Consider the following 16,716-nt stretch of genomic DNA (forward strand, 5'->3'; position numbering starts at 1 on the left):
AGGATGATGTCTTATTGTAAGAACTAAAGAGCTTGAACTGTATTCTTACATTAATGAAAGACAACCCATCTCCCCATGGAAGAGAGCAGAAAAAATAATTATCCCAATGAATTTATTACGATCCAGAATATTATGTACCTTTAGGCTAACATGACATAGTTTAAAACTGCTTACTTAGTAAAGATCCATAAAATTGGTTAATAACTTAGAAAACAAGAATTACTGTATAGATTTAAGAAGATAAATTAGTCTAGAGAAAAGACACAAAAACTATGAAAAAATGAATACACTTTCCCAGAGAATGAATAGTTACAGTCAGCATTGCATAAAAACAGAGGTGCAGACTAAACAATGCTGTATGGTTATTTCCATATTGCATTACTTTTCTTGGTCAGTTTATTTGACAAAGAATGCTCCATATTTTTGTAATAAAAAAGTCATCAATCTAATGTTCCCTTGCTCTTATATTTTATTAATACTTTAGTATAAAAATGAAAGTGTTTACTAAGTAAGTGTGACTTTAGAAATTCCTATTTCAGTTATCTTTATCAAAGTATATGTTTTCATTATAAAAGTAAAAGATACTATGTAATTAAGGAGCGGGAAAGTGGTTACATTTACCTTATTAGTGGCTGGTGTAGTGCAACCAACGACGCATGGACTGTCACAGACACGACAGAAAGGTGGAAGTAATCAAACATGACATTGACATGGTGATGGAGGCCTCTTTGGAGGCTAAAGTGCAGCTTCAGTGTTCGGCTGCTTATTAGCTGCAAGGCGTTCAGATCATCTGCCCTATAAAAAGCAACACATTTGCTTATTAGTACAAAAATTTAGTAAAGGCAAACATTTTGTAGCATAGTTTAAACTATCAAAACCTTTAATTACTTAATTATTTTTTAAAAACAGAATGAGAATAATTTTTAAAGCATCACATTTGCATTAGACAGTAATATGAAATCTAACAGTAAGAAAATAACCAGATCTTCTAGTTTTCTAACTATACTTACGGTTTCCATGTTAATGGACTGTTTTTCACTAATGCCCCTACAAAACGAGTCCTTTTTGATACTTTAGGAAATACTCTCATCTTAAAATTTTACTCCTTAGGGAATACTGTTTATAATAAAGTTGCAGTACAGTGTAGGTCAAATCCTATTGTGCTAAATCCCAAAAGGTGCTTAAAATTGTTTTTATGGTACAAAATTTTGTTATTAAGTGTTGCTCAAAAATAAGCAGGTATCAATAATTGGTATATATTTTATTACAGATATTTAATCTGTCATTAGATTTACACATACAAAAATTGAAACAATGCCATGAAAATATGTCCAAATATATATCTATTTTTAACCAATATGTACATTATAATTACCTACAGCTAATTAACTATTTACTCATTTCAGCTTACTCCACTTATAGAATTGACTTCTTTTAAAAAAGAACCCCTCAAGGAATTCCCTGCAATAAACAAGTATTACAGAGGAGCAGTAGCCACCACGTAAAAAATTCTTATTCCTCCATGGTAGTAAAGACGACATCTCACAAGCAGACCTTTGAGAAATGTAACTGCTTAGACATTTATCCCACATGTAGTCTGAATTTATAATTTTCAAGAAGTATTTCTTGAAAATACTTGAAAACAAGAAGTATTTCTACAGGTACGTTTGAAATGAAAAACAACCCCACGAAAGTAAAATAGTAAAATGGATCTCTGATTCTTGTTTTAAATGAATACAAGCACAGTTTGTCCCTAAAATGTATGACTGTATGTCCGGATGTGTGGACAAGTTCAGGGTAGCCAGTCCTAAAACTTCTTCATGGACTCTGGAAACAACTGTTAAGTCTAAGAGTCATCAGTCTTGATAACTCTCTGAATATCAAGAGAGTCCCACCTGAAGGTGGCATCACTCATGCCACCAAGAAAGATAAGCCAGTGATGCAGTGGAATAGAGCTCGGTTGTGTTTAAATGCCTCAAGGCAGTGGTATTGTATCAACTGTGCAATTTCTAGAGTCTAGGAAATTGTTTCATGTTTCTTCAAGTCGTCTGACTTTGCTACCTGGAGCTCATGGAATCAGCATGGGCACAAAAAAGTAGGCCTAACCATTCCCATGAGACTCTCCCAGAAGGGAGAAGGAGTCCAAAATAAAGAAGGGGGTAGGCTGGGTTCTAAGAAGAAAATGGGGACTCTAATACAGATAGATAACAGTCATGAGTAACTTACGATTTTTAACTGTTTGATTAGCCTACTTACGAATAATCTCCATCTGTGAAGTGCAGATCCAAGGATAACAGAAAATTCATTTCCTCAAGGGTTTCTTCAATCTGAAGAGAAATTATACTATGAGCTGCCTTTTGAATATTTTATAGAAAGTTAGAAATATGCCTTGAGGCTTTACAAAAAATATTTATCTAAATATATATGAAGAAATGTTTACCTTTTTTTCATCCAACAACATTTTAACTTTGAAGATCATGACATCGTTTAAAACAACTTCCTCATTTTTATATAGAATTTGAAATGTTTTACTGCAAATCAGAGAATCATGAACTGAAGCTGGAAAGGCTAAAGTCATACCTAAAACAGATAAGATATGTAACTGACAGGTAAAAGGAAAAATACAATTATACTTTTACTTTACCATACATTTGATTATATTACTCCAATGCCATGATTTTATATAGCAGTATTAGAACATTTCTGAAAGTTTATTAATTACTATGATAAAAAATGAATAAATATGGCTTCCCTGGTGGTGCAGGGGTTAAGAATCTGCCTGCCAATGCAGGAGACACAGGTTTGAGCCCTCGTCTGGGAAGATCCCACATGCCGCGGAGCAACTAAGCCCGTGTGCCACAACTACTGAGCCTGTGCTCTAGAGTCCGCGAGGCACAACTACTGAGCCTGTGTGCCACAACTACTGAAGCCTGAGCGCCTAGAGCCCATGCTCCATAACAAGAGAAGCCACCGCAGTGAGAAGCCCGCGCACCGCAACGAAGAGCAGCCTCCGCTCGCTGCAATGAGAGAAAAGCCCGCACACAGCAACGAAGACCCAATGCAGCCAAAAGTAAATAAGCAAATAAATTTAAAAAATATTTGTTTAAAAAAATGAGTAAATAAGTACCTTATAACCATTACAGAACTCTTATACAACTTAATCTGAGAAGGTAAATGAGAAATCTCAAGGTAGATATTTTAAGACTGAACAGTTGATCTGTATACCACAGAAGAAAGCAATTTAGTTTTCCATAGCTGCCTAGTGAAGAATCTGGTTGGCTTTTGTCCTGCTTCCTGGGAAGTAAACTAAACTCTAAACTCTTGGAATAAAGAATTTGGTTGGTTTTTGTCCCTAATTCCTGAGAGTTAGCCTCTAAATCCTTAGAATTTCCCAATGACAGGAGTGTCTCTGTTATTCATGGTGGCCCAGACAGTTTACGGTAAGGAGATGACTCAGGACGGGGGCTGGCCACACCAGTGAGACCAACCATGTGATTGGAAATTTGGGGTTTTGAGCCACATGCTGTAAGCCCAACCTTCAGGGCAGGGAAGGGGGCTGGAGACTGAGCCATGTGGGTGATGATTCAATCAACCACATCTATGTAATGAAACACCAATAAAAACTCTGGACACTGAGGCTTGGGGTGGCTTCTCTGGTTGGTGATACTCTCTACATTGTAATACATAGATTTTTCTGGGTGGGTAATGCATCCTGACCCCTTGGGGGGATGACAATGGACTTCACAAATCTGGGACCCTCCCAGACCTGGCGCTGTGCACCTGTTCTTTTGGATGGCTCTGATTTGTATCCCTTTGCTATAACAAAACTTTAATAATAAGCAGAGTGCTTTCCTGAGTTCTGTGAGTTGTTCTCGTGAATTACTGAACCTGAGCGGGTAATTAGTAACTCCCAGTTTGTAGCCATGTGATCAGAAGCAAGGGTAGCCTATGGATCCTCAAGTTGCAGCTGGGATCTGAGGTGAGAGCAGTATCACGGAAAACTGTGTCCTTTACCTGCAAAGTGTGGTCCACCTCTGGGCTGTTGGGTGTCAGGTCATCCCAACAGCCCACTTGCTGTCTTATTACTCAATCCTCCAGAAATAACATGATGGGAAAGAACCTGGAGATGTTTAATCTAGAGACTATGCACAGTGGGCATCTCCGTGGGCAGGGAGCCCAGAGTGAGATACCAGAGTCCACCTGGAGTAAGGTGGGTGTCCCTGCTGGGGTGGCCTGAGGTCTGAGCCTGTGCAGGTGCTGAGGGAAATCCAGGTAGAACAAGGTACTGGGAGCCCAAGCAAGATGAGGGGGCAACTGCATGGGAGGGGACCTAAGACTGTGGGGGAGGAGGGGGTCCTGGCAGAGGGGCAGCCTGGTACAGGGTGCCAGAGTCCCAAAAGGAGGAGAGAAACTTCTCTCGGGGGGTGAAGGTGGGTGTGGGCAGAAGCCCGATACACTGCAATGGAGCCCAAGTGAGGGGAGGAGAATATCCCTGCAGGAGGAGCTCCTGGCAGGAGGGCTGAGCAAGTCCGGGTGGGGTGAGGAGGGTGTCGCACAGGGACGTGGGCTGCAGGAGGTGCTGAAGCCCGAGAGGTGGGCGGATGCATCGTGAGGGAGGGAGGCACTGACAGGAGCTGGTTATGGAAGGGGCTGATCAAGTGAGAAAACACACCAAGGGTCAGGAGAGCCAGGTGCCCTACTGAGACCTTTCAGGGAAAGAAGGTCCACAGATGGAAAGGAGATAAAACGAATCCTGCGGTTTTGGACTAAACTGGACTAAAAGTAGAAATACTCATGTGAACTCGTGGTTTTTACTACATGTTTAGATAAGGAAAAACAGGTGTAAAAACAGATGTAAATACATTTACATGAATACGTGTAAATGTATTCGTGTATGGTAAATATATATGTATATACATGTACTCACGAGCTCTGTCCACTCACAGGGCCTGAGAACACAGCCCCCAGTACCGGTTTCTAATACAATTCTCCACAAAGAAGAACCAAGGCTTTGCAGAAATGGCTGACTCCAGAGCTGGGGCACACACAGGACAAGATCCATCTGGACCATCTTTTCATACCAGAAAGCAAGTAAGTGCTAGGAGAATGAGGGGGCACATCAAAAGGGCAGAGAAGCCAGCTTGAAGAGGTTTCCCTGGTCACAGCGGGGATAAACTGAGCGTCAAAGTAAATGATGACAGAAATGGATTAACATGCACTGAATAATAGAGAAATTCATAAATCCACACTGATATAAATACATACGTACACACCAGAAGTTTGAAGGGAAAAAGAGTGACTTTACAGTGAAGTCTGACAGAGACTTAAATGATGCAAGTTAACATCACATTAATGGGACACACAGAAGTCATGTGCCACCTAGTGAGATACATGAGATGAACACAGCACTGCTCCTGAGATAGTCCTGTCTGTCACACACCATGAGGAAATCACAGACCAATGAGAACTGAAGGACATTCTACAAATTATCGGGGTTCCAGTCTTCAAAGGCGTTACGGTCATGAGACTCAAGGACAGACCGAGGAACTATTCCAGAATGAAGGGGACTGAAGAGGCATAGCACTTATTACGAGGCATGATTCTGAACTGGATCATTTGCTGCAAAGGACTTTATGGGGAAAACTAGCAAAACTTCAGTGGGTCTGAGGATAAAGTGGCAGTAATGTATCAATGTTAGCTTTGTAATTTGATGATTTCATTGGGTTATGTAGGACAATACTCTTGTTTGGAGGAAATACCCACTACTAAAGTGTTTGGGGATAATGGAGCACCGTGTTGGCAAATTACTCTTAAACAATCCAGGAAGAAAGTTCTTTGTATCGTACTTACAACTTTTCCCTTCATGCATATATGAAGGGAAATCAAGTATCAGAAACTTAACTTCTGTAACTTACAGAGAAGAGGAAGAAATTTTCCTCAATGGAAAGTAAATTTTTTAACGCGCCCAGGTAATGCAAAGTCAGAATCTGCCACCTCAGAGAGCGCCGGTGAGGCTCCAGCTCTTCCGCATTCCTCCTCCCGCCCGGCCTGCAGCTCCTGCGCTGCCCGCCAGTGCTTGCAGACAGCCTCTGTGTCTCCTCTCTATGGCCACCTCCACTGCCTCTGAATGCCACGTCGCCACACAGCACCACTTGGCACTTTGCTCCTGTCTGCAGTCCCTACAGAGCCCTGGAAGCCCTTACTTCTTGAAGGCTGTATCTCTTAACTCAAGGTTAACTTCCTCCCGAACGACTGCAGCCATCACTGTGGGTGAGAAACCTCCCCGACGCCTTCCCTCCCGACCCTCAGGGCTCTCGCCTTGCAGCCCTCCTGGCTCCCACTCCTGCCTCGAACCCTGGACCTTTACGTGGCCAACGACCGCGATCCTTGTGTAATTTAAATTCCAATCGACACACCCTCACACGCCCGCCTTTCTCTCCAGCCCACTCCCTCTAAGGCCACCAGCTCAACGACCCTCTGACCGCGCGGGATGCTACTCCTCTTCATCGCCCCCTGCTTCCCCTCAAGTGCCCACTTCCCTCCTGACCCACCTTAACCTCCACGGTTCACATTGTCACTCACCCTTGCACACGTCCTGTTAAGGACACACATACTACTCTTGCTCTGTCATCTTTGCCCGCAGAAATCTCAACCTTTGTAAACCTAGCTCTCTGCCTAACCCACACTTGTATGCACGAGGTGAATGGAGCTGGGAAGAACACACAGCTCTTCTGACGGACCGGACTTTGAATCCACGATCACTAAGCTTGAACAGGCCTTCAGTGCTGCCGAGCAATCACACCAGGTTTTCTGAATCCATTCCCTCCCCACATTCCTAGATCACTGTTTCATAGGATATTTTCTCTGCTCAAACCTAGCCTTCAGCCTCAACTGAGCAGTTTGGCTCTTATTTCAAAAGAAGATAAACATAACCAGGTTACTTGGCTCCTTGGACGTCTCACTCTCCTGGCTTTGCCCCCACCAAACAGGCCACGCCCTTGTAATCATTTTCTTTGCTGTGTTTTTCTTAGTCAAGAAGAAGCATAGCATAGTGGGGGGTTTTTGTTTTTTGTTTTTAAATTTATTTTCTTTATTTTTGGCTGCATTGGGTCTTTGTTGCTGCGCATGGGCTTTCTCTAGTTGTGGCGAGCGGGGGCTACTCTTCGTTCTGGTGTGCAGGCTTCTCTTTGTGGTGGCTTCTCTTGTTGTGGAGCATGGGCTCTAGGCACGCGGACTTCAGTAGTTGGGGCACGTGGGCTTAGTAGTTGTGGCTCGCAGGCTCTAGGCGCACGGGCTTCAGTAGTTGTGGAGCACAGGCTTAGTTACTCCCTGGCATGTGGGATCTTCCAGGACCAGGGCTCAAACCCGTGTCCCCTGCATTGGCAGGTGGATTCTTAACCACTGAACCACCAGGGAAGCCCAGCATAGTGGTTAAGGACAGATTCTGGTTGAAATTCAGGCTCTGCCACTTATTAGCCCGAATTCAATCTTTTTGTGTTTTTTTTTAAACAGGGTCACAGATTGATTTATTTATTTTTGTCTGCATTGGGTCTTTGTTGCTGCGTGCAGGCTTTCTCTAGTTGCAGCGAGCGGGGGCTACTCTTCGCTGTGGTGTGCATGCTTCTCATTGCGGTGGCTTCTCTTGTTGCAGAGCACGAGCTCTAGGTGCGTGGGCTTCAGTAGTTGTGGTGCGTGGGCTCAGTAGTTGTGGCTTGCAGGCTCTAGAGCGCAGGCTCAGTAGCTGTGGCACATGGGCTTAGTTGCTCCGCGGCATGTGGGATCTTCCTGGACCAGGGCTCGAACCCGTGTCCCCTGCATTGGCAGGCGGATTCTTAACCACTGTGCCACCAGGGAAACCCCCAAATTCAATCTTTATTAGCCTTTCTGTTTTCTATGCCCCACGTCCAGTCCTTAGCAAATCCCGTTAGCTCTACCTACAAACTACGCATATCCAGTATTTACTGACTGAGAGTGATAGAAATGCTCTAACAGAAACAAAGAACACTGCAGTTAGGAGTTCCCAAAACAGGATTCTAAACCACATGATAAGAAATTGTACACAAAACAAATTATCCTAAATTGCTTTGCAATGACAATAATTAACCTGCTGTGAGAGTCACCTATGCCCTCAATTAACATCAATATTTAAAGCTTTTAAAAAGATGTACCAATGACTTAAAGAAAATAAACTTATCAAGTTTTATTCTCAAACCAGAAGCCAAGGGCAAAAGCTGTGCAAGTTCCTCCAGTCGTTCATTCACCCACCCAGTCAACAAATATTTACTGAATAGCTATGACAACAGCTATATTATAACAGATAGTCTATAAATAGGCACATAATAGACACTTTCTAGGTGTTAGAGATAAAGAGTAAAATTAAAGAGATAAAAATCTCTGACCTTTTGGAGCTTACATACCAGTGGGAAGGGTGATAGAGAATAAAGACAGTAAATAAGAAAAATGATACAGTACGTCTGAAGGTAGTAAGTGCTATGCAGAAAGATAAAGAGAGGAAAGAGGGTGAGAAGGATAGCGGTTTTAAACAGAAAAGTCAGGCAATGCTTCATTGAGAAGGGGACCTCTCAGCAAGGACCAGAACCCCACGTCCTCTCCCTGCTACAGGCCTCCTTCACCTGAGGAGTCTGGAGGTTTGTTCCCCAGAGATGACAGAACAGAGGTCCTCTGAACGGGAAGTCACCTGGCAAAGCTGAGAGCACGAAGGTATAAGCAGAGGCGTTCTGAACCCTGAACGCCGAGGTGCACAGAGCTCTTCCTCTACTGGGTTCCCAGAATGCTGGCAGTTAAAGAAGTCTTACTCTCCAGGAAGGAAACAGGCTAGAGTCTTCCCTGGCATTTCAAGAACTGTAAAGAGCGTAAGATCTAACCCTATTTGCAAGCCAGTAAGCTAGCTGGCCACAGTGTCATGGATGCTGGCAAGAGACACGAGACTCTGGGGTCAGAGTTTCAAGTTCACCTCGGTTGCCCTTGTTCTCACTCCCCCAAGTCACACGGGGTGACACAGGTGGATACCACGCACGCATAGGGTTTGGGTCACAGTTGAAGAACTCTAAGCTTAGGAAACCTTGATCTTTTTTAAGGAGGTATAAGAAAACCTGTCTAACCTTTGAACTGGAGGGAGACGGTATCTCTGTCATACTGGACAGTAAACAAATCCACCTTCTGCTCCAGACAGAGACACTACCTACACCTCCCAAAGCTCTTCACTACAGCAACATCCTTAAAAAGATGGTCTGGAACAAAAGCCTCTCAGCGTCCTTGCTCACTAGATGTACGGAGACTGAGAAACCATGGAGAGCTACTTTCAACAACATGTAGCGTACAATCTCAGCTCCTTCACAGTTCTTGACACGGGGAATCAGACCAGGCCAAAATGTCTATAATAGATCTGTTATGTAAATCTATTTTATTAGATAAGATCTCAGATACCAACTTCACAGATTCCTAGCAATCAGCTCACCAACATCACCCTAATGTGACACTCGAAGACACAAGTCCCATGTGTGCCCTCTGAACGTCCAATCAGCCTCCTTTCAGTCACGTGCAGATAACTGACGACTATCAGACACCTGAAGAAAGCTTCTAACATGCAAGTTAGAAACCAAAACAGAGAAAAAGCAACTTGTAGAGAGAAATAAAACTTAAAAATCTATCAGTATTGTTCTTAAAGAAAAAAAATCGCATTCATGAAATAAGAAAATGTTGCTATAACTGGGGGTGGGGGTGGGGGAAGAATGGATTGGGAGTTTGCAATTAGCAGATGCAAACTAGTATATATAGGATAGATAAACAACAAGGTCCTACTGTATAGCACAGGGAGCTATATTCAATATCCTGTGATAAACCATAATGGAAAAGAATATAAAAAGAATGTATATATGTGTATAGCTGAGTCACTTTGCTGTACAGCAGAAATTAACACATTCTAAATCAACTATACTTCAATACAATAAATGTTTAAAAAGGAAAATGTTGCTATAACAAAGGAACAGTCATAGAACAAAAGAGCACTTGAATTTTAAAAGAAAAAATGGAATGAGACGGAGTGAGGAAAAGGAGGGGAGAGAGGAAGGAGAAAGAGAGATAGACAAAAAAAAGAGATAAAGAAAAGCAAAAAGCTCAAAAAAGCAGTTACGGCTGAAGAAATAACCTAATAAATACAGCAAAGAGGAATAAATGGAAAAAAAGGAGAGGAAAAAAACTAAAAATTAAGAGAACCAGTGAAGATGATCCACCATCTAAATGACAGAAGTTCCATAAAGAACGAACAGAGAAGACAAATGGGAGAAAATGATTAACAAACTAAGAAAATTTCCCAGAACTGAAGTACATCTCCTTCCAGAGGAAAAGGGCCCAATGAGTACTGAGAGACCAGAGGTACATCATCGTGTGCCATTAGGGCAGCCAAAACAAAGAGAAGATTCTACAAGATTCTTGAAAGGGGAAAAGGATCACATATAAAGAACTAGCAACCAGAAAAGCTTTGAAACTCTCAACAGCAAGGCTGCAACCCAAAAGCCAATGGAGCAATATTCTCAAAATTCTGAAGGAAAGAGTTCCAACCTAGAATTCCATACTTAGCTAAACAAGTGTAAGAGCAGAATAAAGACATTTTTAGACACTAAAGGTTTCAGAGATATTTATTTCCTACACCACTTTCCCCAACAAGATAATAGAGAATAGGCTCCACCAAAATGAGAGAGTAAACCAAGAGACAAAATAGGTGTTAGGAAATAAGATCCAATGCACAAGGAAGGTACAGGGAATCCCTAGGAAGACAGGAAGGAAGGTTCCAAAGAGGTCCTCTGTCTTAGATACAGAGGTGACTGACCAAGATTGGATCAGTGTGCTCAACCCACAGCTACACCGAGGTCTATCATCTGAAAGACCTGTGCTGCCATGGGGCCATTTTTTAACCTAAGGACAGATTAAAAGCTTGGCCAGATTCCTTTCAGCACTTGATTTGCTTGAGGGTGCACTAAGAAAGTTTCTGCCCTATAGCCTAGATCATATGAGGGCAGTCTTTTCCCCTCATAGAGGTTTTCTGCTTTGCCCTACTCCTAAGAGTTGAAGGAAGGAAAACTGAACGGTAAGTGTAGATGTAAACCAGCCTATTCCACACATTGGCTATCTAATGCTCCACCATGCCGCGACCTTGGCAGGAGCCCTGGATGTGTGAGTTCACACAATACTCCATCACACTACGACCTTGGCGGGAGCCCTGGATGTGTGAGTTCACACAATACTCCATCACACTACGACCTTGGCGGGAGCCCTGGATGTGTGAGTTCACACAATACTCCATCACACTACGACCTTGGCGGGAGCCCTGGGTGTGTGAGTTCACACAATACTCCATCACACTATGACCCTGGCAGGAGCCCTGGATGTGTGAACTCACAAAATATTCCATCACACTATGGCTTGGAAGTGTGGATTCACACAAGTCACTCCTGACCTTGCCCATTAACTCCCCTAAGGGATCCTGAAACGTTTCAGTGCACAGAAGCACACCATAACCCAGGGACTGCTCAGCTTTCTCATGGCAGCAGCTTTCCCCCACAGCTGAACTTGTGCTTGCTACTCAGTTTTTCCAAACTCAACCAGACACGTCCTTGGCATATACTCATAGGTAATGAAACTATAAGCAAAACTAAAGAATGATTAATACAAAAGTCAGGAGGATTACACAGGGCGCTTTTATGGTACTAATAATATTCTGTTTCTTAAATGAAGGGTTGGTACCTGGGAGTTTATTTTATCACTTAATAAAATAATGTTTTACATTATCTTCAAAAATGTCTGATACATTTCACAATAAAATTTTAAATGCTTATTGCATTACCTATGTCATGCATTGTTCTAAGCTAAGTAGACCAGACCAAACCAAAACAAACCAAAAAACCACCTTCCCTGCCCTCATCTAATTCTGTAAATTCCATCTGCACTAAGTGTGACAGAGAAGGACAGAGTGCTGTAGCATCTCATAAGATGAGGGTGAACTACGTCTGCAGAGTCAGGAAAGGCTCTGGTGACAATACAGCATTTGAGTTGAAATACCATGAAAAAGTTAATCAAAAGAAGACGGAAGGGAGGAGAATTTCAGGAGGAAGGAGCAGAAACTTCTTGTTAGCAACTGCTAACAGCTATAAAATAGGAAATCGACAGTAACACAATAATAGTGGGGGACGTTAACACCTCACTTACACCAATGGACAGATCAACCAAAATGAAAATAAATAAGGAAACAGAAGCCTTAAATGACACAATAGACCAGATAGATTGAATTGATATTTATAGGACATTCCATCCCAAAACAGCAGATTACACTTTCTTCTCAAGTGCGCACGGAACATTCTCCAGGATAGATCACACCTTGGGTCACAAATCAAACCTCAGTAAATTTAAGAAAATTGAAATCATATCAAGCATCTTTTCTGACCACAACGCTATGAGATTAGAAATGAATTACAGGGAAAAAACATAAAAAACACAAACACATGGAGGCTAAACAATACGTTACTAAATAACCAAGTCATCACTGCAGAAATCAAAGAGGAAATCAAAAAATGCCTAGAGACAAATGACAATGAAAACACGACGATCCAAAACCTATGGAATGCAGCAAAAGCAGTTCTAAGAGGGAAGATTATAGCTATACCTCAAGAAACAAGAAAAATCTCAAATAAACAATCTAACCTTACACCTAAAGGAACTAGAGAAAGAAGAACAAACAAAACCCAAAATTAGCAGAAGGAAAGAAATCATAAAGATCAGAGCAGAAATAAATGAAATAGAAACAAAGAAGACAATAGCAAAGATCAATAAAACTAAAAGCTGGCTCTTTGAGAAGATAAACAAAATTGATAAACCATCAGCCAGACGCATCAAGAAAAAGAGGGAGAGGACTCAAATCAATAAAATTAGAATTAGAAACGAAAAAGGAGAAGTTACAACAGACACCACAGAAATACAAAGCATCCTAAGAGACTACTACAAGCAACTCTATGCCAATAAAATGGACAACCTGGAAGAAATGGACAAATTCTTAGAAAGGTATAAACTTCCAAGACTGAACCAGCAAGGAATAGAAAATATGAACAGACCAATCACAAGTAATGAAATTGAAACTGTGATTAAAAATCTTCCAACAAAGTCCAGGACCAGATGGCTTCACAGGTGAATTCTGTCAAACATTTAGAGAAGAGCAGACACCCATCCTTCTCAAACTCTTCCATACAACTGGGGAGGAAGGAACACTCCCAACTCATTCTATGAGGCCACCATCACCCTGATACCAAAACCAGACAAAGATACTACAAAAAAAGAAAATTACAGACCAATATCACTGATGAATACAGATGCAAAAATCCTCAACAAAATACTAGCAAACAGAATCCAACAACACATTAAAAGGATCATACACCATGATCAACTGGGATTTATCCCAGGGATGCAAGGATTCTTTAGTATATGCAAATCAATCAATGTGATACACCATATTAACAAACTGAAGAATAAAAACCATATGATCATCTCAATAGATGCAGAAAAAGCTTTTGACAAAAGTCAACACCCATTTATGATAAAAACTGTACAGAAAGTGGGCATAGAGGGAACCTACCTCAACATAATAAAGGCCATATATAACAAACCCACAGCAAATATAATTCTCAATGGTGAAAAACTGAAAGCATTTCCTCTAAGATCAGGAACAAGACAGGGATGTCTGCGCTCACCACTATTATTCAACATAGTTTTGGAAGTCCTAGCCAGCAGACTAGCAACCAGAGAAGAAAAAGAAATAAAAGGAATACAAATTGGAAAAGAAGAAGTAAAACTGTCACTGTTTGCAGATGACATGATACTATATATAGAGAATCCTAAAAATGCCACCAGAAAACTACTAGAGCTAATCAATGAATTTGGTAAAATTGCAGGATACAAAATAAATGCACAGAAATCTCTTTCATTCCTATACACTAATGATGAAAAATCTGAAAGAGAAATTTAGGAAACACTCCCATTTACCACTGCAACAAAAAGAATAAAATACCTAGGAAGAAACCTACCTAGGGAGGCAAAAGACCTGTATGCAGAAAACTATAAGACACTGATGAAAGAAATTAAAGATGATACCAACAGATGGAGAGATATACCATGTTCTTGGATTGGAAGAATCAATATTGTGAAAATGACTATACTACCGAAAGCAATCTACAGATTCAATGCAATCCCTATCAAATTACTAATGGCATTTTTCACAGAACTAGAACAAAAAATCTTAAAATTTGTCTGGAGACACAAAAGAGCCAGAATAGCCAAAGCAGTCTTGAGGGAAAAAAATGGAGCAGGAGGAATCAGACTCCCTGACTTCAGACTATACTACAAAGCTACAGTAATCAAGACAATATGGTACTGGCATAAAAGCAGAAACATAGGTCAATGGAACAAGATAGAAAGCCCAGAGATAAACCCCCGCACCTATGGTCAACTAATCTATGACAAAGGAGGCAAGGATATACAATGGAGAAAAGACAGTCTCTTCAATAAGTGTTGCTGGGAAAACTGGACAGCTACATGTAAAAGAATGAAATTAGAACACTCCCTAACACCATACACAAAAATAAACTCAAAATGGATTAGAGACCTAAATGTAAGACCGGACACTATAAAACTCTTAGAGGAAAACATAGGAAGAACACTCTTTGACATAAATCACAGCAAGATCTTTTTTGATCTACCTCCTAGAGTAATGGAAATAAAACCAAAAATAAACAAATGGGACCTAATGAAACTTCAAAGCTTTTGCAAAGCAAGGAAACCATAAACAAGACAAAAAGACAACCCTCAGAATGGGAGAAAATATTTGCAAATGAATCAACGGACAAAGGATTAATCTCCAAAATATATAAACAGATCATGCAGCTCAATATTAAAGAAACAAACAACACAATCAAAAAATGGGCAGAAGACCTAAATAGACATTTTTTCAAAGAAGACAGATAGATGGCCAAGAGCACATGTAAAGCTGCTCAACATCACTAATTATTAGAGAAATGCAAATCAAAACTACAATGAGGGGCTTCCCTGGTGGCACGGTGGTTGAGAGTCCGCCTGCCGAAGCAGGGGACACGGGTTCGTGCCCTGGTCTGGGAAGATCCCACATGCCGCGGACTGGCTAGGCCTGTGAGCCATGGCCGCTGAGCCTGCGCGTCCGGAGCCTGTGCTCCGCAACGGGAGAGGCCACAACAGTGAGAGGCTCGCGTACCGCAAAAAAAAACAAAACAACAACAAAAAAACTACAATGAGGTATCACCTCACACCAGTTAGAATGGGCATCATCAGAAAATCTACAAACAACAAATGGTGGAGAGGGTGTGGAGAAAAGGGAAACTTCTTGCATTGCTGGTGGGAATGTGAATTGATACAGCCACTATGGAGAACAGTATGGAGGTTCCTTAAAAAACTAAAAACAGAATTACCATATGATCCAGCAATCCCACTACTGGGCATATACCCAGAGAAAACCATAATTCAAAAAGACACATGCACCCCAATGTTCACTACAGCACTATTTACAATAGCCAGGTCATGGAAGCAACGTAAATGTCCATTAACAGAAGAATGGATAAAGAAGATGTGGTACATATATACAATTATTACTCAGCCATAAAAAGGAAGGAAATTGGGTCATTTGTTGAGACGTGGATGGATCTAGAGACTGTCATACAGAGTGAAGTAAGTCAGAAAGAGAAAAACAAATATCGTATATTAACTCATATATGTGGAACCTAGAACAATGGTACAGATGAACCGGTTTGCAGGGCAGAAGTTGAGACACAGATGTAGAGAACAGACGTATGGACACCAAGCGGGGAAAGCGGCCGGGTGGTGGTGGTGGTGATGTGCTGAATTGGGAGATTGGGATTGACATGTATACACTGTGTGTATAAAATGGATGACTAATAAGAACCTGCTGTATAAAAAAATAAATAAAATTAAATTAAAAAATTAAAAAAAAAGAAACTTCATTTATTTCTTACTTCATATGGTATTAGGTACACGGTCAGCACTTGTGGAGAAATTGGAACTTGTGTGCACTGCTGGTGGGAATGTAAATGATGTAGCTACCATGGAAAGCAGTATGGAGGTTCCTCAAAAAATTAAAAGAAAACTACCATATGATCCAGCAATCCCACTTCTGGAAATTTATACAAAAGATTTGAAAACAGGGTATTGAAGACATATATCTGCACTGTGCTGTTCATGGAAGCATAAAGTCCATCAGCGGATGAATGGATAAAGAAAATGAGATATAAGATGGAATATTTTCAGCCTTAAAAAAGGAGGTGGGCTTCCCTGGTGGCGCAGTGGTTAAGAACCTGCCTGCCAATGAAGGGGACATGGGTTCGAGCCCTGGTCCGGGAAGATCCCACATGCCACGGAGCAACTAAGCCCATGAGCCACAGCTATTGAAGCCTGCATGCCTAGAGCCCGTGCTCTGCAACGAGAAGCCACCACAATGAGAAGCCCACACACAGCAAAGAAGAGTAGCCCCTGCTCACCGCAACTAGAGAAAGCCCGCGCACAGCAACCGACCCAATGCAACCAAAAATAAATAATAAATAAATAAATTAATTTTTTTTTAAAAAAGAGGGAAATCCTGTCATACGCTACCACATGGATGAACCATGA

At 41.4% G+C, this 16,716-nt stretch overlaps 1 protein-coding gene across 11 annotated transcripts in view; it reads right to left on the reverse strand.

Annotated features, from left to right (window-relative positions):
- The window catches only part of FAM135A (family with sequence similarity 135 member A), a 123,498-nt gene that overhangs the window by 62,067 nt on the left and 44,715 nt on the right, over positions 1-16,716 (reverse strand). For all 11 annotated transcript variants that reach the window (XM_067702854.1, XM_067702853.1, XM_067702856.1 and 8 more), the window contains 3 exons: positions 2,441-2,580; positions 2,257-2,327; positions 622-795 (listed from right to left, as the gene is read on the reverse strand). In XM_067702854.1, coding sequence (XP_067558955.1) covers positions 622-795; positions 2,257-2,327; positions 2,441-2,580 — 385 coding nt within the window. The remainder of the gene's footprint in view (positions 1-621; positions 796-2,256; positions 2,328-2,440; positions 2,581-16,716) is intronic.

The sequence above is a fragment of the Pseudorca crassidens genome, chromosome 13 (assembly GCF_039906515.1).
Source record: "Pseudorca crassidens isolate mPseCra1 chromosome 13, mPseCra1.hap1, whole genome shotgun sequence".
Lineage (NCBI taxonomy): Eukaryota > Metazoa > Chordata > Mammalia > Artiodactyla > Delphinidae > Pseudorca > Pseudorca crassidens.